Here is a 22890-nt window from a genome sequence, read left to right as displayed (position 1 = left end):
AAATTAATTTATAAGTATATTTATCATTTTTAATAAGTATATTTTTGTTAAATAAAGTCGTTTATTAATTATATAAATGATATAATTGATACCTTTTTTTTTAAATCATACAATATTTTAAAACAAAAATAATTTACCCAATAAATGTACAACTTAAATTATAGTTTTTTTTTATATAAAAATAAAATGAAGTCAGTAAAACCAGGGACATACTTATAGAAAAATGAAAAAAGAATTTGTTTCTTTAATAAAGGAGAAGATCATTTAAGAATGATATTAATAATAATATTATAATTTAAATAACGAACACCTATAAATTAATTATTAATTATAATTAAGTAATTTAATATATAATAATAATAATAATTTTAATTTATACAATTAAAAATATTAATTACCGAGTTCACACTTTAAAATATTTATGTAATAAAATTTTATATATATATATAATGTGTGGACTTACTCTTTAATAGGAAAGAAAGGTGGTTGAAGTTCTGAACTCATGCTGGTCATCACGAAAGGGACTTCACTCTTCTTTTAATTTACCCCTTTTTGTATGCAACATGTAGAAATACTAAAAGTATAATTTCTCGATTCAAATAACGTACTCTACTGCAATTTCTCACTGGATCTTATTGGTTTTCTTGTTTATTTTTTTATTTTTTTATCAACAATAAATTAATAAATAAAAACAAAAACAGGACACTTGACATCTCCCAACCTTTATACAAATCTGAAATACTCAATTACAATCCAGAGAACTAAAAGCATGCATGGCTTTCAATTACTCCGCCAAAGACATGGTTTTCTTGTTAATGTCCTCGAGTTTATAAGCAAGATGCAGAGTATATATAAAAAAAGAAAGGCCAAGGAAAAAAGCGGAGAAGATTGAGTAAAATTATTTAATTGATCAATAATTTGTTCGCGAAATAACAACTCTAAAGACTGTGACAGTCGCACACACAAAACAAAAAACACCTGATAGTCGATACAAGTTTATAACAATCACCATTCCAATCACAAAGAAGACATCGTAAGTGTTTGTCATTTTGTAGCATCCAGTGCTAGGACGGTGCTGAGGTTCATTGGTTTCATGTATCGTTTAGAACCCGACATAATCTGCTCCACAATGATTCTGCTTGCCTTTTCGGATGGATGGAATGGATCCCAAAACGCATGCAAGTTTCTGTCTGGGCACAAGTTTGAGAGTGGTGTGCATAACCCAATCCCGTTGTACGGTCCTTGCCCACAGCAAGCAATTCTTGATGTAGTAAATCCTGCTCAACAACAACAACATACATTAACGTCTTAATTACTTTGTATTTAATTAATATGAACACAATTATTGGAATCAAGTTGACATGCATGAAAGTTTATTATATATATGCAGTGATCAAGTACCATATGCTGCAGGGTTATTTACGAAATCATTGTGCATCAGTGCTGTATTTGCAGCGATAAAAACGTCTTTGCCAATTTTCTTGTTGAGTCCTTGAATCATGTGTTGCAGTTGAGGGTTGTAGAGTGATGCAGCTCGTTGAAGTTCAGCAGAACATCCTCCACTTGTTCCACGCAAGGCCAGTTCTGCTGGAACACAACCCATTGGTCCAGTTCCTGTCACGATTACTCTTCGAGCTCCCAGATCATACAGCCTCTGTAATAATTTGTGACAAATTAATTTAAGCAATAATGTGTGTGTCAATCGACATGCGAGAGTGATTCGCTTACCATCAAGAGTTTACGGTACTCCACAATGAGATATTTGACATAATTCTGCAGCGAAAACTGGCGAGACCTTGCAGAATAAGGTACCAAGTAGTAATTGTTTACAAAATCGTTGCCACCAACAGTGATGAGGACCAATGCTTGGTTCACAAGTTTCTTTGCCCGCGCTACTCCAGTTAGAATGGACACTCGTTGCTGGTATTCTTCAAAGTAGTCCAACTGTCTATACATTCTGATTATGTTTAGCTGCAGAATTAACTTAGGGAGATTATTTGTGTACAACAAGTTTATATACAAAAAAATTCAGACCCTTATATATATTTAGTACGTAACTCGACCATGATTACTTCTGAACATATCTGCGTATTACTATACCAACAAAAGAAACAAGTAGCAGCAACACACTCACAAACTGAGCTCCAGTGTCGTTAAGAATGCCAATTCCAGCGGAAGCAAAGTTGGCTCCATTCAGAAGATTGTCACCTTTTAGTTGTGGACTCAAATATGGCAACACGGATTCACCACCCATTCCTTCACCTGATAATCAACAAAACAGGTTAACTAATTATATATACATGCATGGTTAATTCTAACACTAGCGATGACAAAACATTGATTATTTATATGCAATGATACTTAACTGATAAGATCAGGAATGTTGAGGCCATTGGAAAAGCGACCAGTTGCTTTGCCAGTTGGATAGTCAATGCCATAAGGAGGAGAATCGGCTCGTGCAGTGGTGGCCAAGTAATTGTTGTTACCACTGTCAACGAGTGAATCTCCAAACACAAAGAAAGCCCTGGACTTGGCCTCAACCCCAGCTACCAAAGCTATACCGAAAAGTATCAGCATGGTGCCAACAAAACCTGAGGGAACTGCCATTGGGTTGAAAACAATCAACCTTTCGATGTTGATGTTGATGTTGATGCAGTGAGAGTTGAAACAAGGCTTTTTATAGCCGCTTAATAGTTTACTTTCAAACTAGAAAATAAATAAGAATGGAATTATAAACGAAGGATTTTAGCAGGGTATGCAGTAGGCAATTAGGTTTTGGGTTTTGCACGTCAACTTTTAGGTGGTGTTTAAATTGAGAATGAATAATTGAATGATTGTATAGTTCTAAAGGTGCATGAGGCATGTGATGAGAAGTGGAAAAGAGAAATTATTTCCGCCGCCCAAGCATTATACGCAGAATTAGAAAGAGACGAAAAAAGCGAAAAGTGAAAACGGGTATGTTTCCTTGGGTTGATGCGTGCTTTTAATATACAACAGTATATAATTGTTGTTGTCACCTAGGTCATGAATTATGGTGGCTACAGTCACGAGTGGAACTTCAGTTTTCAGCTAACTTGTTTTCACAACGCCTTACACCTTTTGCCAGCTTGCAGCTATCCAAGGTTAATTATTTCTTGCATCAATGGTTTCAAATGGTTAATGATCAATGAACCATTTTCCTTTGGGTAATTAATTAGCTCCAACGACGAAGTGAGCTCTTCTAAATGGATTTCGACTTCACTCTCAAAAACTTTTTTTTATAGGCACCTTGACATGTGGCTCAAGTAAGCTGAGTTTTTTTTTATCAAAAACAACATAGTGTAATTTTATCCTGAAATTTGACTGATTTTAAAAAACTTACTTTAAGATCACGAAATCATATCATAATGACACAATTTTTAATTATTTTTAAGTAAAGTCATATCATACATAACTTTACTTCAAATCATGTTATCTTGAAGTTATGTAAACCTTACATGATTTTTGTGCAATTGGATTTAAACTGAAGTGTGTCATTATGGTATGACTTTTGTCTAAGTCAATATTTATTAACATACGTATTTTAAAGAAAAAAAAAATATTAATATACATCATATTAGTTAACGTAAATAGTGGATAAATTTGATGTAAAAAATATTGTTTTAATAATTGTAAAAAAAGAGAACAAATATAAATTTAATAAAATTATAAAGATAATAAAAGGTGTTTGAAAATTTGTTATAAAGATTGTGATTTTAAATATTAGTTGGTTAGTTTTATGGATTTATGTTGCATTTAAATACATATAGGTAAGAAAAAATATGAGGAAATTGATAATGAAAGTTGGAACTAAATTTAACTATGAAGCTTGTTTATATGAATAGTTGTTTTTATTGAGAATTTTACTCCTACAATATGAACACTTTTTTCACTTGTTCATAACTAAATCATCTATTTCATAATGGATATGTTGAGTATTTAGTCTTCCTTATTTGTGTCGACACATCATCGGATCAGGTACCGAATTTGATCATTTGTAAGTAAATCAATAATCTTCATTTTGAATGGGATAAAATTGGACCCTATAAACCTTAAAATTATAATTTTTTTTATATAAAACTAATTATACCCAAATATGAAACAATACAATATTAAACAACATTTTTTTCTAAAACAAAACTCCAACATAAATTTTATTTATCAAATAACCTAATCAAAATATTACATAACTTACTATCATTCAATACACAATTTTAATTTATTTCAACTATAATTAAATATTATTATTTACATAAAATTCATTGCTGATAAAAAAAAACTTTTTACATAAAATTTATCTATTATTTACATATCAATTGTTGGTTAGTAGGAGAATAATGAGTTGTGTAGTAATATGTTAGAATAAATATGATATTTTCAGTTAATTAATCCAAGATACCACAATGGTTCAAAGTTTAAAGATAGCAAATTCTTCCTCCACCTCATGAATAAGTTGTGACATGCACGTCTTAAAATTTCTAAAATTCCCCTTCATTCTAAAATTAAAAATTCAGAATTAAAAAAAGTAAATTTTGGAATATATTTTTATTTTAAAAAAATAGAACTTTGGAGTAGAATTGAAAAATCAAAATTTTACTAAAAAAACAATTTCGGTATAAAAAAATACATTCTAAAATAATTATGAAAACAAAATTCAGAATATATTCTAGAAAAGGGAATTCAAGAAACCGACAAAATTCCAGAAATTCAAATCCAAAAAATATTAAAAAAATCAATTTTAAAATGTATATTAATCCATATCTCATTTTATTTAAAATCATTCTTATCATTTCACATAAAAATTGGTCCATGTTCAAATTTGTTGGGTGGAGAAGTAATTGTCAATAAACAGCATTGATTGTTAAGCCCAAGTCCCAAATATTTGAGCAACAACAATGTTTTAATTAAATTTTCAAATTATATAGTTTTAATTAAATTTTCAAATTATATAGTTTTAATCTATACATTTTCTTTTACTATTTTATCTATAAATTTTAAAGGAAAATTTATTTTATTTGTATATTATTTTAAAAGTTAAAATGACATTAATCATTACTTTTTTTAATTACACCCTTATAAAAAAAGAAAGACACATTAGTGTACTAAATAAAAATTGCATATTACAAACTATAATAAATAAAAGAAAACGAACTTATGTTAAAAAATGTGGTATAAAAGTTATACGTGTTCGTCACGATGTCATACGTAGAAAATACAGAAACGAGGAACACGGGAGACAAATACGAAGTTTAGGGTCAATTTATTTCTTTTAGAAAGAAAATGCGTAGATTATGTCGGCACCGCACTACCTAATGGTTTCCATCGAATAACTAAATTAAATAGAGAACGTGGTTATACGTGGAATAAAAAGTAGTTATAACCATCACGAATTAAGTCAAGCACGTTAATGTACGTTTTTCATGCAATTAGAAAATTCTCACTAAGCACCATCGCTGACTTGAGCGTCGGAGTGTAATCGCAGGTACCCCACCGACCGATCGAGACAGTAAAGAGAAAAGAAAACTTGAAGAATAAGATAACCAAGAACGAAGTAAGCATCGTACATTGACATGGATTAACATTACCCATCCCCAATATTCACACAGGTAAAAAAAAAAACATAATTGGATAAGTTAGACAACATTTAAAAAAATAGTTAAAAATTATTAAGCATATTTATTAAATTAAATCATTGTTGAAAAGTGAATGTGTAGGGTGTTAAATTAACACCCGTAAAAAAAATAGTCCTACCAACTCCACTTGGAATAACCTTGCTAATATCAACTTAAACATAACATGACTTATATTTTCCAATTGGTTACAGGATATTATTAAAATACAATTTAGGTTTTTGTATCAAAACTGAATATATTTCAATAACAAAGTACAAAATAAATTTTATTTTAATAATAACGTACAAGAGTTTAAAATAAATTTAAGTGACACCTTCTAACTCTTTTTTTGTATTATACTAATATTCTTAGTTTTCTTTTTAATTATATACAAATATAAGAGTATCAATATTTTTTTAATGTTTTTTTTATTGATAAAGAATAAATTAATTAAATAAATAAAGCATTTGAGGATACTCAAATTCTTATAAACAAAAGATTGGGCTAAAACGCTCTGATCCAAACAAACCAACCCAGCCCAAACATAGAAAAACATGCGCTGTATCACATACCAAAAAGACTGTTTCTTCATGCACCTCCATATCTTCTTCTGCCATCTCCATACACAACATGAAAATACATTTTTATTCTTCTTGTCCCATAAAATAACTTTCGGATTATGTAATCTGGAAACGCATTTGAAAAAAGACTTCCGGATTACATAATCCGGAAGTTAAAAAAGACTTTCAGATTATATAATCCGAAAAGTAATCATGCATCTGAAAAAAGACTTCCATATTATATAATTCAGAAACTAATTACAAATTTGAAAAATGACTTCCAGATTATGTAATCCGAAATATTATAGAGGGACATTTTTGGAAATTCAAAAATCTATGGAGGTGAGAGAAGAAGGTATAGAGGTGCAGGAAGAAGCAGCCTACCAAAAAAGCTATGCATAAGCCTCCTGCGTCCAAAACAGAGTGCATTGTAAAAACACTCACAGAACCTCTGTTAATTTAGCATCCATTTTTTCTATGCATCTTCTTCTTTGTTGCGTGCAGTCTCACTACAAATGAAAATTAAAAAAAAAATTATGCAAGTAAGCACGATTTCATTGAAAATAAAAATTATGCTTTTAACTTTCAATAAAATAAAAAACAAAGTATGCTTTTAAGCAAGATATCATCTTTGAGTCTAAATTTGTGTTGGAAGAATGAGTTATTCATTTTTGAAATTGTTATTCTAAGCACATTTTACTTAGTTCCATAATATTTTTAAAGTTTTTCATTTACGTAATATTTAACTGAAATTACTATAGTTTGGTTAAAAAAAACTAAAAAAGTTAAAAAGATGTTCCTATTAACTTTAATAGTTGATCAAATCTTCCAAAATCATAAAATGACGTTTTAACACTTTTTTAAATGCATGCATAAGTCAAGCTTTGTAACCTTGTTTTTTATAATTAGATATACTACTTTTCTGTCTTAAAATTGATTTCATTTTTCAGACATACGAAAAACTTGTTCAGATTTACTGTTCATTTTACATTTTAAATAATAGAAATAGAAAAAAAAATTGTTTAACCATGTTTTATTATAGCTCATTATCAAAATATAATTGTTCCTAATGGTATTCATAAACATAATGATCTTCATTTATTGATTATTACCTAAGTACATAATATAAGGTAGTATTAATAACTAATTAGAAACTTGGTGATTTTTTAAATATAATTAAAAGATTTAGAAGATGAAAATTTGATTGAATTTGAAATATTAAGTAATAAAAAATATTTCTCTTAATTCTTTCATGTACTAAATCAGTTGCCTTACCTACTGTGTAGTCCTCTGTTCGTCAATACTTGTCCTTCCAGAATAGTTATGCACATTGAAAATAATAGATATATCTTTCTGTTCGGTGGTGTGACTATGCAAAATGTTAAAATAATTTTTAAAATTAAAAAAATTATAAATGATTAAAATATTAATATTTATTAAGTTGTAGTGTGTAAAAAAATATTTTTGTTGTACGTGTTAGATTATGAGTCTGTTTGGCTTGGTTCTATCTAGTTTACACCAAACACATCTCTCCATAATTAAAACTTCTGATTATATAACAATTAATAACGTTTTCTAAAATAAATAAAAAAACATGGAATAAAACTATTTAAATGAGACAAAGAAGAAAATGAAGAAATTATATATTGAAGATTACATTCACTCAATTATTATGCAACAATTTCTTTTGCACTTCCCAAGAGAAGCAGAACCAAGACGGTTGTAAATACCATCATCCATATCCACCACAACATCATAAAATACTATTCACTGACACTCTATAAACTTAATCGTAGATTACTATATAACACCAAATTTCAACACATATATGTCACAAACTATAAGTAGAATTTTGCAAGACACAAAAGATGAAGGACAGTTCCTTTGATATTCCTTGATCATGGATGATCTAGTTCTTGTTGGAATCCAAAGCCAAAATGGTGCTGAGATTCATTGGATACATATAATCTGAGCTTCCTGACAGTATTTGTTGAACGATCAACCCATTAGCCCTTTCTGATGGATGGAAAGCATCCCAAAACGCATAAACGCTACGATCAGGGCACAAGTTGGATGCCACAGTACATAGTCCAAGACCATTGTAGGGTCCTTGGCCGCAACATGCTACTTTTGATGTAACAAATCCTGCATGTTCACCCACAAAGGTTTATATTTAGGGCATAAATAGTTAATGCCACATCAACACATAATCCACTTCTTCCTATATTATATGGATAATAATATCTTCACATCTAAATCAACTTTTTACAATCACTATTACTCTTCAAAAATTATTGGTGTGTAATTTTCTGTACTATATATGTGTGGCCAGCGATGAAGTTCAATATGAACTACACATGCAATTCTAAGCACATGATTTTCATAAATTTATAACTCTGTCTTTTTTATATGCAACAAAAATAATTCTAAGGGTTAATTTTAGTTTCCTACCTCTATTAGGCAATTACCCAACCATATATATATATATATATATATATATATATAGCGCATTTATTATAGTTTAAACAAAGAAAGAAGGAAAGAAAAGGAAAGGAAACTATTCCCCCATATATGATTATGCATGCATGCCTTTATTAAGAAGCGTCTACCTATATTAACTTTATCCCATTAAATATGTGTACGAGAGTTGCGTGACTTTTATTTTCGCATTCGTATATTATTTTGAAAAAATGACTTTAAAATAAAAATCCATTTCTGTTTTCTTTTTTGAATCTATTTTAAAAGAGTGAAATATAGTTATGTTTTTTTAAATTGATTTTAAAACAATTATTTTAATTCTTATATTTGTAATATAATTTTGTCTCTATTATTAGAAAGTTTAGGAATTAAAAGTAAAGTTTATCAGTTATATAAAAGTGCAAGTGATGCAATAACTATTTCTGATAATGTGATGATATATTGATAATGGTGGACGAGATTATAAATGGAAAGAGAATTAATTTTGAAATTTTACCTAAATCAGAATTATAAAATGTTGTTTTGTAAAAATAACATTTTTGTTCTCTATTTTTTCGAGAGCCAATAATGAAGGAAGTGTATTTTACCATATCGTTGAGGGTTACTGATGAAGTCAATGTGCATCTGTTGCGTGTTAACTGCAACGAAGACTTCAGAACCAATTTCGCTATTGAGTTGTCTGATTATCTGAACAAGTTGAGGGTTGAACAAGGACGCCGCTCGCTGTAGTTCAGCTGAACATTCACCGTTTGAGCTTCTCTGGGCCAATTCCGCTGGCACACAACCCAATGGACCAGTTCCCGTCACCAACACCCTACGTGCTCCAAGTTCGTATAGCCTCTGAAATATACATACATACATGCATGCCACCATTTCAATTTCAAATCTTCACTAATTTTCTTTTTGTCTCAACGAACAACCTTAATTACTTTAACCAAACATGTACTATGATACATGTTATTGTTTCCTGTAATGGATGTAGACCATTGCCAGTAGAAAGACCTAGCTAGCTACTAAAGAAAACTGGTGGAAGATAATACTATATATATAAAGGATCTGAAACTACGTACCGCCAGAATTTTCTTATACTCAGAAATAATATACTTGACATAGTCTGGTAAATTGTATTGGCGTGATCTTGCAGAGTAAGGTACCAAGTAATAGTTGTTCACAAAGTCGTTTCCTCCAAGAGTGATGAGGACTAATGCTCCATTTATTAAGCTTTGAGTCTGTTCAGATCCTATGATAGCACTCACCCTCTGCTGGTATTCTTCCCAGTACTGCAGCTGTCTGTATATTCTGATTATGTTTACCTGCAATTGTAACAATATGTTATACACCAAACTTAAATAATCTATCTATATAATTTTATGCACAACCAATAACAACACTTATCAATCGGTTTTATAAGATTAGTCTGAAATCCCTAATACTCTCTTAGTCAATTAAACGAAAAAGACAGGTGGAGTTAGGCTTCCAAACACTCCCTTAGTCAATAGGGTATGAAAATATCACTAGTCTTTGTCTATATAGTAAACTTGTTAAATCGTTGTCCATTAATTATTAAAATATATCACAATTCGGTGGAAAAGTGTATGGAGATAATAGACATGTTATTAATAACCACATGTATGATCCAAATCTTCCCAGCTAATTTTTGCAAATCATTGAATTAAAGAATATCTGTACGCACTTAGTGCATGTTTGAAAAATTAGACACTTTTGAACATGGATTTTCAACACAACTGGAACACACGCAACTGATGTGACTTACAAATTGGATTCCAGTGTCATTGAGAATTCCAATTCCAGCAGAAGCAAAGTTGGCACCAACAAGCAATCTTTCCCCGTTGAGCTCGGGATCCAAGTATGGCAATGTGGATTCAGCCCCAAGAGCTTGACCTACACAAGAACACACATAAATAAATATGAGAACAATGAGTTAAGCAACTAGTACATTACATTATACATGTACACAGAAGCAAGCATGCACACACACTAGAGATTCAAGCAATAATTAACAAAAAGAAGTTAAAAAACGGAACTGATGAAGTCAGGAATGTTATAGCCATTAGAGAAACGGCCAGTGGCTCTTCTGGTTGGGTAATCAATGCCATAAGGAGGAGCATCAGCTCGAGCTGAAGTTGCCAAATAATTGTTGTTGCCATTATCTACAAGCGAGTCTCCAAACACAAAGAAGGCACGTTGTGCCTCTGCACCTTTCCAACACACCACTGACACTCCCAAAACAATAATGTAACACGCAAGAGCCATAGAACTAGCCATGGATATTGAACTGCAACTACTGCTCAAGTTATATATATAGAATCAGAGCTGTGCAGACATATCTCTCTCTATATATATATATGTTAACTTGATAGATGTGTGTGGTGAGCATGCAAGAAGAGGAATGAGGAAGAGGTCTTATATAATATGGAGAGTGATTTTGGGAAAAGGTGAATGGCCCACGTTGCAAAAGCTAGGACAGGTAGTTGCATGTATTGGAAATTATGGCTGTGAGGTCATGTCTTACCAGTGTTTGGAGTGAGGGAGGGACATGATATGATGCATTTAACGAAAAGGAAACACCCATGTGCCTGAACAAGCCCTCAACAAAGTAGTAGCTCACATAATGTGCGAAAGATTTGACCCTCTTTTGAAGGGTGAAAGAATGGAAGTACGTGTAAATCTGTGCCCATTAAGGATCAAAAAGTACAACTGACAATTTCGTTACATTGGTCAGCACTGACACACATTTACCACTTCAATTAAATGAAACTACTCTTCCCATTCTGTATTTTCTACTGTACATGCTTCTTTCTTTCCACTATGTACCAAGTTTTCTGATGTTGCTTTACTCACAAACCTTTGTGTTTTTTTTATAAATAAAGTTATTGGGTTTTTTTTAATTCATACATGCAAGCTAGTAATTCCTGTAACAGTGAAAGAGAAGGAGCACAAGATATTTTCATTTCACAGAGAAAACGATTTATACATTCCAAATTATTAGGTTTTAGTTTGGTGGGGCGTTCAAATTAATGTTTGTGCAAGGCAAAAAGCCACATACAACTATTTCTTGCAAACCATTATTCCTTACAATTTTTGATTGAGAAAAAAAATACTTTTTTTCTGAGCAAAACATGTCTCTCTAATTTGATATAAAATGCATGTATATAGAGAGAGACACCACACGAATATTATTAGAAAGTATTTGTTAAGATGTGTGTTTTCATAATTAAACTGATGTCGTTGTTTGTCATTTAACCACGGATTTCTCCGACCATGGTTGTTGTCAACATCCTCTAATACAGCACTTTTGTTTAATTTTAATGCTATGAAAGTTCATATTTTAGTTTGAATAATATTATATGGTTCGAGCATTACCTAGATTCAAATAATTAGATCACTGCTCCCATGATAGAAAATAAAGTATGCTCCTTTCAGCAAGTTTCATTATCTATATGCACTTTCGAATCGTAATTGATGTGTCTTTCCTCCCAATTTTGATTTCGACTTATAATAATAATCCTTGTCTTTATTTGATTTTTTATAATTTAATTTTTAAATAAAATACTAAATTTAAAGTATTAATTGTAACAGAATTGATTGATTCAGTGGGATTTTTGGACAAACGTAATTGGTCTCTCAAATTAGAAAGTTAATATTGTACACTTTAAAAAATATTAAAAACTTAAAAAAAAAAAAGAGTTCATGATAATGACTTTATAACTTTTTTAAATTAAACATCCTCTCCTTAACAAGTGACCTTTCAAATCAGAGTTTAAAAAAATAATGTTTGTTTGTGAAGTTTATCCTCATGTATATTTAGAGACGGATTGAAGTAGACTGGTGGGTTAAACCACCTCTACATTCCCAATTTTTAATTAGACAAGTCTACTCATTAGTACTATCTATTTTATCACAACATAATTCAGCATCTTATTTATCATTTGGAGATACCATTTTAGTTATATTGAAGTAGGAGGATAGAGAGATTCTGGTTAATGTTTAGTATAAAGAAATTAGGTGTTAAGGATTTCACCGAGATTATAAGATATTTTATATTATATAAGTGGGTGTAAAATCTCATTTTATAAGTCGGTCATTTTATAAGGTTGAAATACGTTAAATAATTTTTTTTTAAAGACAAAAAACACATTTGTGTGTTTTCCTATGAACTTTAAGCCTAACTCAATCCTATAAGATTGAGGTTTGCACCCACCTATATACAATGAAAGGCTCTAATCTCTAGTTGATGTGGGATCTCTAACACACCTCTCACGCTGAGACTGTCAACTCGTGCGTGGGACTATATATTATGGGTGATCCGATAACGGCCCGATAGTGGGTGACCTGATAAGCCCAACAAATACTCGCTAGAACAGACTCTGATATCATATTACAAAGTGGACTTTAAGTCTAACTCAACCCCATAAAACCGGCTCATGAGGTTGAGGTTTGCACCCACTTATATACATATACAATGAAAGGCTCTATAATCTCGACGTCTCCCACATTTCCATTAATATTTTGTTAAAGTATTTCACCTAAAAACGTTTATTTAGTTTAGCTTATTTAAAATATAATTATTTAGTTTCGTTAATTTCATAAAGGGGATTTTAGAAAATAAATAGTAACAATTTTCTCATGTCCAGATTTACACTAATCCTGCATGTTCTTTTAACCCTTTCTTTTTATTTTCTTTTTCCTCACATTTTTTTTTTTCATTTTTTAAAGTCTTTTCCATGCACATACAGATAAAGCTGCTTCCATTGGTCAAAATAATTGGCGGCGTCTAGAAGCCCCCATTAAATTTTACCTGATATCATCGGCAATGTTGAAAACAGAAAAAATAGTTTGATATCCACTTTTTTTTCTCACACAACTAACCATTCATTCTAAGAATAACAAACTAAATTAAGATATTTAATTAAAATATAGATTAAATTATTCAATAAAATCTAATAAAAAAAGTTATAAAATAATTATATAAAATGACAATGTTGTCATTATATCACAATTTTTTATTTAAATTTTAGGTACCTTAGATATCTTCAATTAATTTTTCATTAAAAAATTTCATTTTATTGAATATTTAAAATATATTTTACTTTTAACTGAGTTTCATATTAATTTGATTTTTGTGTTGATGACACGATTTTTACTCTCGTCTTCTCATTTTAAATTTATCTACCAACTCTCTCTGTTTTCTTCGTAATGTATATTTAATATATTAGTGGTAACTAAATACTCTACGTAGGATTTCTTGTCGCATTATATCATCTTCACATGATTTTTTATTTATTTATTTTTTCTTTTTCTTTTCATCTGTGGATTAATACTCTATGGCATAAAAGATTATACATTTGCCTATTGTTTGGGTATTGTTGATAAATGAATTTGAACAATGTAATTTGTAAAACTATAACCTGATTAAAATAAATTTTGCCAAACTTTTGTCTGAATAACAAATATTAGAAAAATATTTTTTTTTATAAAAAAAACACTGTTTGGATCATTGAATCAAAATTTATTAATAAAAATACAACAACTAGAATTAAACTTCAAACTTATTGAATGAAGCAAAACCAATTTCCCCTATTAATGTAATGCCACCATAACTTTACCCAGTTAACAATATTTTTTTTCAGTAACCAAACATCTTAACTATAAATCAACTCATATTTAACTTAACTCACCCTAATTAATCCACCATAATTTCAGCACCAAACTTATCCATAATGCACACTTTTCACAATTTCTGCTTCAAATTCAAAATTATTTATTTTATTCTATAAAAAAACTCTGTAAAATTAGATTTTAAAAAATTATGGATAGAATAATTTCAATTCACTCTTCTCTTAAATTTTAATGAAAATAATTCATCTCATGGTATTTGACGAAATCCAATGATTGAATCAACCAATGGAAGCATTTTTAGGACAATGGCAATGCTCTTTTATCATACCTATATAAGTAGATATAAGTCAAGATCCCATCTACACGATTTCAAAAGGTTTCAGAATTTAATATCAACAGTTAATGTATTAGAATTTTCTTTGAGTTAGCTATTAAAAGAATTTAAGTTACTTTAAATTCAATCAAACCAATTATAGCGTGTTATATATAGCAAAATTGAGACCTTCATAGTCTTGTCAATTATTGGAACACATTAATGAATCAGTAAAACAGTGTTTTCATATACGTATATATGTATGTATATGTGTATGTATATATGTGGAGTGACCAACCCAACAATGATACAGTAAAACCAACTTTCAATACGTATAATGACGTTTTGCTGCAATAATCATGAATTGAAATGTGTGAAGAAAAATTAAACTGATTGCATATATTTAATAGGTATGTATTCTTCTGTTTGGTGTAAAAAAGTGAAATTACAAAATTAAAAAAAAATGAATAATTTTTAGGTTATTCAATAGAAAACAATGAACCGAAAGTGATAACATTTTTTTATTTGATTGTATTCAAATTAGAAAGAAAAAATATGTATAAAAATTACATAAATATCAAAAAAAAAAGTGACAAAAAATATAGGTATTTTGTTATCTGCGCATCAATACAAAAACTACTCCATTAATTAATGGAAGGAAGAAAAAATATGGAGAAAAAAATATTTTTTCACTATTTTTACGTGAAATTCATATTAATCCCTACCATCACTATATTTAATAGTTACAAACAAATTCATTAAAAAAATTCAAGTATTATTTACTAAAATAATTATCTAATACATGAAAAAAAAAAACATACAATCACTAAAGTAGTAAAATTTAAGTCTAATTTATCTCGTTATATATATATATATATATATATTATATTTTTAGCTAGTACAAGATCTTTCACACACTTTCTCAAGTTAAATACATTAAACAAATAAATTTGATAAAGAATAATAGAATAAATTTAACCAATATAAACAGATGATATTTTATTGAAGTAGTGAAACTAAAATCTAACTCGCAAAATTAGTTTGCAAAACTTTGCATTCATTTATATATTAATATATAAATTTGATTATATACATATATTTTATATTTGATTTCCAACAAATCCATCAGTAAATTTTTATTTTTTTTTAAATTACTCTAATTCATTTATTAATATATCTTTGTCAGATAAACTTAACACCTAAATCAGTAAGATACCTTCAATTTAAAACTTTAGTGGCATTTATATAGCCTTACTGTAATGAGTTAAATAATATTTGACTTATAAAAAAAAGTATAATCGAAAGGCACATTATAACTACAGGACTTGACCTAGAGCTAGAGAAGTCAAATATGTGTAGCACAAGAGACGGATGAAGTGCAAACAATAAGGAACACACATTGAGTAGCCAACATTATTATTTTTTTCTTGAAACAAAATTACTAGTTCTTGATAAATAGTAGGGCTTTTGAAGATTGATGATAATTAGGACCACTTGGGTAATATATAAATATGTTTAAAAGAAGAACAAGAGTATGAGCTGTATACACATTTATAATACCAACTACTCTACACCTAATATCCTCAACATCACATAATTTGGCTGGAGAAACGGTTCAACTAACTATCCTTCTCCCATCACAACTCTGTAATTGATTCCAGTGACATGCCTCAACCACCATTGCAGGCTATTCAATTCCAACCAATTCTACTTCTAAAACTCCTTCTCAAACTCACTCACTCACCCACTTCCTCAACCCTATACCTCACCCTAGCTAAGAACACACAATTCAAGTAATTCACATGGCAGCTGCATGCATGCCATGCAATGCACCACCACATTTTCTTATGAATAAATCAGTAAATATGGATTTTGCTTTGCTTTCAAAAACATGCATCAAGGTCAAAATTTAATTTGGATTAATTATTTTACTCCGTATAACGTATTTGGAGGCTGAGTTAATGTCACACCACATGAGTTAGCTAGGGCACAATGGCCCTATATATTTATTTCACCAATGTTCAGCACTTCTGAGGTTGGTGCCTTCTTTAATGCACTGGTGGGGATTTTGACGTAAATTAAGCTTTCATGCCTTCACTTTTTTGTGCTCTCTCACACTACGTACCTTCACATATATCCACACCCTTTGCTCACGTAATTATCATTATCTTTCATATTCAAAAAAAGAAAAAAAAAAACTTAGATACCATCACTTTTACCTATGCTTGTTCCTCAATCAAAGTTTTCTATTTCAGTCATTTGTTGAATAAGTCTGGTATAAAAGATCGCGTAGTTTATCGAAGTAATATTTCGTCGATTTTAATTAGATATGAATAAAACTAATATTTAAGATATTGCATCTAAATTTTGTCCTTGGTCCTTAATTATCTATTTTATCTATATTTATCATGATTAATCACCAGCATTTAGCTATATATAGATGTAACAACAAGGTGATCCTTCCGAGACAAGTCAAAGTCTTTGTTTTAATTAGGTTTTATCTTGTGAACCACTACATTAAATAACTTTTATAGTTCATACTCCCAACATAAATTTTTCCAATTCCCTTAACTTAAAGAGGGGTAAAGAATACACAGACGCATATTTTTAATAATTCAGTAGTTTTAATAAGGTTCTCTAATAATTCTATGCATTTAGTGAAGTTTGTAACATATTTGCTATAATGAAGTTTGGTGCTTAATAATGCTGTCTCGTGCTCATTAACCGTCTAAATTTCGAAAGTGTATAAAAAAAATTGTAATCACAAAAATCACAATCATTTTCAGTTAGCTTATTGTATTCTAAACAATTTACAGTAAAATGCAAGGGAAGAGTGGAGGAAATTAATTAATTAATAATTTTAATAATAGTTCATTTTTTCATATGATTTAAAATAAATTTTATTTTCTAAACTACTTTTTACGTTAATTGATGGAAGACTTCACTCTTGAGAAAACTTATTCAAAATTTTGTCGGTGGCAGAATCTGAATAAAACAAAGCAATTGAGATGATTTTATTAAATATGGAAAATGTAGTGGAGATGAACTTGGTATTTAGATCAGAATAAAATGTTTTTTTTGTGTTTTCAGAAAATTTAAATTCTGGCAAAGTAATTAGATCCAGAAATGATGCGAAGAAAGAAATGATAAAAGAAAAACATAAATTTATTGGTGGTGAGAGACCAAAATTACTTCCAACAGAGAATAACAATTGGAGGGAGAAAGGAGCAGAAGATAAAAGAAGTTTGCAGCACAAGGCACACTAGCTAGGGAATGATGAGAAGCAGATAAAACAAAGAAACAAACATAGGGGCACACATATATAGATATAACATCCTTTGACTTTTGTGAGATACGTAAACGGAAAAACGATGAATCAAGTCCTGGAATCGAGTTCCATGATAGTGGTGAGATTCATGGGGTGCATGTATTCAGTGGTGCCTCTCAGAATCTGTTGGACTATGATTCTACTTGCTCTCTCTGATGGATGGAATGGGTCCCAAAACGCGTAAAGGTCTCTGTTTGGACACAAGTTTGAGGCCGGTGTGCACAGTCCAATTCCATTGTATGGCCCTTGCCCACAACAAGCTATCTTCGATGTCACAAATCCTGCAAGCCCAAAAACATTTCCAATGGGCTTATTGGGCTTCATTCATAAATAATAATAATAATCTATTCTTCATTTTAATATATATAGATCAAAATAATATTTTGAGAATCTAAACTTTTGATTTAGATATAAATATATATATATAGATAGATATAATTAAATAATTAAATAATATAAAAAATATTAAAATAATAGTATTAAGAATTGTAATTAGAGAAATTTAAAAATTTAGTGTTGCATGCAGGTGCAATAGGTATTTTACTCATACCATAAGCTCGAGGGTTGGAAACGAAATCCATGTGCATGCGATAGGCATTGGCAGCAATGAAAACTTCGGAACCAAGTTCTTGATTGAGTCCGTTTAACATTTGAACGAGTTGGGGGTTGAACAATGCAGCAGCTCTCTGGAGTTCCACGTCGCAATCACCAGTTCTGCTTCTCATGGCTAATTCCGCAGGAACACACCCCATTGGTCCTGTACCCGTTACAAGAACTCTTCGAGTACCCAAATCATAAAGCCTCTGCATGTTTTCAACCATATACAACATACTTCATTATCTATCTATTTCTGCTAATTATTTAGTTAGTATATATAACACTGAAATAATCAAGTAATTGAAGGTAAGCATGTACATTAGGGAGAAAATATCTAATATTTTGTGTCATAAATGCTTTGCATTGAATTATAAGATGCTCGAAAGTGAGAAAATAGATTTGGTATCCCTCACCAACCAAAACAGACACACTGTCTTTTGTTTAATGCACATTCTTTCACAGAGACAGTAACACTGGTAGTTAAGTACAAGCAGCACTGCGCCAGAACATTTTCAAAAACTGATGATGTATTTTATGGTGTATGCATGATGATTTCCAATGCCGTGTTCGTAAAATATAGCCATTGTTTTTAAATTTCTAAAACAATGACCCACAATGATTAATCATTCAAAGACTGTTGTAACTGTTGTGTTTGGTGATGCATACCCTGAGAACTTTGCGGTACTCAGATATGAGATAGCGCACATAGTCTGGGAGAGAAAACTGACGAGATCTTGCTGAATAGGGGACCAAGTAGTAATTGTTGACAAAATCATTGCCTCCAAGAGTGATGAGGACGAGTGCTCTGTTTACTAGGTTTCTGGTTCCCTCCGCACCAATGTGTGCACTTAACCTTAGCTGATACTCATGGAATAACTTGAGTTGCTTGTAGATATGGATAATGTTCAACTGCCAAAACAACCATATACCAACCATACCATATATCAACTTTTGGAATATAATCACCATGAATTGATTTTATTCACTCTAAAAACGAACCATGTTCTCAACAATCAAAAACTAATAATGTTTAAGCTTACAAATTGAATTCCCGTATCATTGAGAATGCCAATCCCAGCGGATGCAAAATTGGCACCAACTAGCAGCTTCTCTCCAACCAGCAAGGGGCTCAAATAGGGCAGTGTAGGCTCTAGACCAAGTTCCAAACCTGCATGCAATTAACAAGAATTGATATATATATATAAATAAACTATAGCAAGCCTAGTTATAGCCATGCATGCAAATGATATACATATAGAGAAACTTTAAGCAGGGATGAACAAGTGTATAACATTAGTGAAAACATGTTGATTTGATTTTGGCAGCATGTGAGAAATGAATTAATTCATACTGATAAGGTCAGGGATGTTTAAGCCATTAGAGAAACGTCCAGTGGGTCTGTGTGATGGGAAGTCAATGCCATAGGGTGGAGCATCTGCTCTGGCTGTGGTTGCCAAGAAATCATTGTTGCCACTGTCCACGAGTGAATCTCCAAAAACGAAGAAAGCCCTTGTTGGTTGGGCAGAAACAGAATCTGGTGCTACAACCAAGCTTATTATAGCACAAAAAACAAACACCAAAACATTAGTCATGGCTACAAAACAGGAGTGGAGTGAGTTGTTTGTGAATATATGATTCTTAGTTTGCTGAGTCGTGGTTTTCATCAGGCAATTGGAAGAGCTATATATATACAAAGCCTGAGAGGTTGATTTATCTTTGCAAACCAAATTCATAAATGTTTTCTTCTACCACCTCTTTAGATTTAAAGCAAACCGCCGAATCAAGAAGAAGCAAGTACATCAAGTAATTGCTCTAGGGAGTGGTCTTAACAGAAGCCAAACCCTTCCTTCAATTTCAACATCCAAATCCAGCATAAATAACTTCAAGCCGCGTATGTAGACAGAGTTTAAAATATTGACGTTGTTTCCTCCTCAACCACAAGCAAAAACTCAAGTTAAATATTTTCACCTCTGCTTCTGGACTTAATGCTACAGCAACTACGCAATTTATGTTATATGACATCAATTTGAATTAATTTTCAAGTACATTGACGTAATTTATCGAAGTTCGCAGTTAACAGATTAATAGACCAACATGTTGGATCAGTAGAACTACGTTAATCACAGGAATTAGGAAACTTCATTTTGGGAGAAGTGTTAACAGCAGCTCCTATGTTACTGCTTCTCTTAAACTCTTGGTCTGCATTCCAGTAACTATCTTTAAAAATAAGTTTAAGTAAAAATCATAAACTTATGTGTTTATTTGAATACTTGTATTCTAAAACCAAGTTAATAGTAAATCATGGTATAAGAGTTTTGATTCACAGAAAAAACTACCTAAATCAAATTCTTTAAAACCAATCATGAAAATATTTATATAGAATCGTACTAACAGCTGTTTCAAGGCAATTTTATACCATATATTGCGAATCCAAACAGTTCTTTTGGAGAAAGCCAAGTTTTAGAATTTTGACTTTTCCTGAGAAAAAAAAGTGAATACTGTTCACTTAATTTAACCCTGATAGAAAAAAAATATATAGGTAGTAAGAGAGAGATACAACTTTCTTGACTCTTTCCTTAGTGGGTAGTATCTTACTGAGAAGAGAAATGGAATTGAAGTGTAGGACATTTATTAATGTTAGGATGAGAAAGTAGATAGTTATTACAGGGTACCTCCAAAAACCGGTTAAGATAAAAAAAAAAAAGTGTTTAAGACAAGAACTATTTCAGGTAAATGGAATTCTAGAGTTTTACTATCAATTTTGTTGTCTAGCTCGTTCTGGAAGTAGTTTGTATATTGTACACCATTTGAAACTTAGAGATAGTGAACTAAAAGACTAATATTCTAAATAATTCTTCACACTATCAGTGTCAATCTTTTAATAGAAACTCTAATAACATTAACTAAATCTGAGTTTGTAATATGTCAAATCATAAGCTAAAATTAAGCAGAAGTGTTTGCTCATAGAATCAAGCATTGGGCAAGTCGCTTTACTTGCATTATTGCAGTTGAGTCTAACAAAAATATCATCAGACATACTTGTTTTAAGCACCGCAAACTTAGGAAGATGTGAGAAATATATTTATAAAGGACACAGAAAGAAGTTGCAGATTCGGTTTCAGATGTATTTGAGCTAAATTATGAGTAATTATTAAAAGGTTTTCTTTTAAACTTTACAATCACTGGTATCTTGGTTGATTTAGAACTACAACATCAAGCATAAAATGTTGAAATAATACTATTTATGTGTGCTCTTTTGAGCTAAACAAGATATGAAGCAAAAAGGAGATGTTTTTCCTAAATAAGGATTGGATTATGGGTGGGGACGAAAGAAACACATGTACACGTGATTCACATAAATAGGTTGGCGTTTTGGTCTCAGCTACCCTCATCCAGCATCACTAGTTTTAGATTCTTTCCCTTCACAGAGACCCTTCCATTTTCTTCACACTGTCTCACAGTAGTTAAATTCTTCTAAAATAATTTTATACGTTGGACATTGGACACTGAATAAGGTTTTACTACAACAAAATCATCAAACCGTAACTTATAATAGAAACTTATTAAGTATTCACTGTTGACTAAATTAGTTATTATTGTAGAATAAAAATATATATTAATATATAAAATGTTTTTTTATTAATAAAATTAATTCTTAAATTGATATCTAAATTAGTTATCAAATATTTTAGCTACTAATATTTTTAAAAGACTAATAGAGACTAATATAGAATATAAAGTAATAAATAATTAAAAACTTTGTACGGTTAGACACCAATTTAAAAATTATTTTATAAAATTTTATTAATAATAAAAACTATTTTTTATATTAATAATATTTTTAGTTTATAAAATGATAGCTACTTTAGTCAAATAATAACTAATTATTTTAGTTTTTAAAATTAATTTTTATTTAATTATTTTCTTATAATGTTTAGAGTTTAGAGTTTAAAATTTCAGATAAAAATCTCATTTTATAAATCGATTTTATGAAATTAAATTAAATTTAAAATTTAATTTTTAATATTCTATCATAAAATCATTTAATATTTTATCAAACTCATTTATAATTTATCATAAAGATTTGTTAAACTTATCTTTTATCGTGTCATTTAAAAAAAATTATGTTTTTTTATACTTAGTCAGATTCTTTTAGGAGTGTGAAATAACTAGAAGTAGTTAATTAAACTAAACTATACTACAATTTAAAAAAAAAAATAGACTGGTTTTTTGGTTTCATTTTTAAAAATTGAACTACAATAGTTTAGTGAACTATTTAAACTATTACGAAAATTAAAAATTTATTTATATAATTATTCACAAGCAGCTCTTGAAGTCGACGAT

The 22890-nt window shown here is 30.1% G+C and overlaps 3 protein-coding genes across 3 annotated transcripts; all 3 read right to left on the bottom strand.

The window, feature by feature from the left end:
• Window positions 1–888: 888 nt before the first annotated feature.
• LOC137831847 (GDSL esterase/lipase At5g33370-like) lies at window positions 889–2670 on the bottom strand. The gene is made up of 5 exons (XM_068639696.1): window positions 2367–2670; window positions 2135–2262; window positions 1729–1971; window positions 1402–1654; window positions 889–1277 (listed from the first exon to the last, which is right to left on the bottom strand). Exons 1-5 carry the CDS (start codon window positions 2605–2607, stop codon window positions 1045–1047), a joined length of 1098 nt encoding a protein of 365 aa, XP_068495797.1. The 5' UTR covers window positions 2608–2670; the 3' UTR covers window positions 889–1044.
• A 5147-nt stretch (window positions 2671–7817) lies between these two features.
• LOC137831846 (GDSL esterase/lipase LTL1-like) lies at window positions 7818–11204 on the bottom strand. Its single transcript, XM_068639695.1, has 5 exons — window positions 10714–11204; window positions 10443–10570; window positions 9739–9981; window positions 9256–9508; window positions 7818–8335 (listed from the first exon to the last, which is right to left on the bottom strand). The coding sequence occupies exons 1-5, from the start codon at window positions 10952–10954 to the stop codon at window positions 8100–8102; spliced, it is 1101 nt and encodes a 366-aa protein (XP_068495796.1). The 5' UTR covers window positions 10955–11204; the 3' UTR covers window positions 7818–8099.
• Window positions 11205–17770: 6566 nt separating this feature from the next.
• Window positions 17771–20579, bottom strand: LOC137831845 (GDSL esterase/lipase At5g33370-like). Its single transcript, XM_068639694.1, has 5 exons — window positions 19898–20579; window positions 19587–19714; window positions 19213–19455; window positions 18500–18752; window positions 17771–18230 (listed from the first exon to the last, which is right to left on the bottom strand). Exons 1-5 carry the CDS (start codon window positions 20277–20279, stop codon window positions 17998–18000), a joined length of 1239 nt encoding a protein of 412 aa, XP_068495795.1. The 5' UTR covers window positions 20280–20579; the 3' UTR covers window positions 17771–17997.
• Window positions 20580–22890: the final 2311 nt, after the last annotated feature.

Source organism: Phaseolus vulgaris, chromosome 6, assembly GCF_000499845.2.
Source record: "Phaseolus vulgaris cultivar G19833 chromosome 6, P. vulgaris v2.0, whole genome shotgun sequence".
Lineage (NCBI taxonomy): Eukaryota > Viridiplantae > Streptophyta > Magnoliopsida > Fabales > Fabaceae > Phaseolus > Phaseolus vulgaris.
This window is presented reverse-complemented; position numbering and strand designations above follow the sequence as displayed.

Coding starts and splice junctions, on each gene's coding strand:
- LOC137831847 (XM_068639696.1), bottom strand. CDS start 2,607: ATGGCAGTTCCCTCAGGTTTTGTTGGCACCATGCTGATACTTTTCGGT. Junction 1,972..2,134: donor ACGACACTGGAGCTCAGTTT/GTGAGTGTGTTG, acceptor TTAATTCTGCAG/CTAAACATAATCAGAATGTA. Junction 1,278..1,401: donor AAATAACCCTGCAGCATATG/GTACTTGATCAC, acceptor GTTGTTGAGCAG/GATTTACTACATCAAGAATT.
- LOC137831846 (XM_068639695.1), bottom strand. CDS start 10,954: ATGGCTAGTTCTATGGCTCTTGCGTGTTACATTATTGTTTTGGGAGTG. Junction 10,571..10,713: donor TAACATTCCTGACTTCATCA/GTTCCGTTTTTT, acceptor GTTCTTGTGTAG/GTCAAGCTCTTGGGGCTGAA. Junction 9,509..9,738: donor AGTATAAGAAAATTCTGGCG/GTACGTAGTTTC, acceptor TGTATATTTCAG/AGGCTATACGAACTTGGAGC.
- LOC137831845 (XM_068639694.1), bottom strand. CDS start 20,279: ATGAATTTGGTTTGCAAAGATAAATCAACCTCTCAGGCTTTGTATATA. Junction 18,753..19,212: donor AGTACCGCAAAGTTCTCAGG/GTATGCATCACC, acceptor GAAAACATGCAG/AGGCTTTATGATTTGGGTAC. Junction 18,231..18,499: donor TTCCAACCCTCGAGCTTATG/GTATGAGTAAAA, acceptor TTGGGCTTGCAG/GATTTGTGACATCGAAGATA.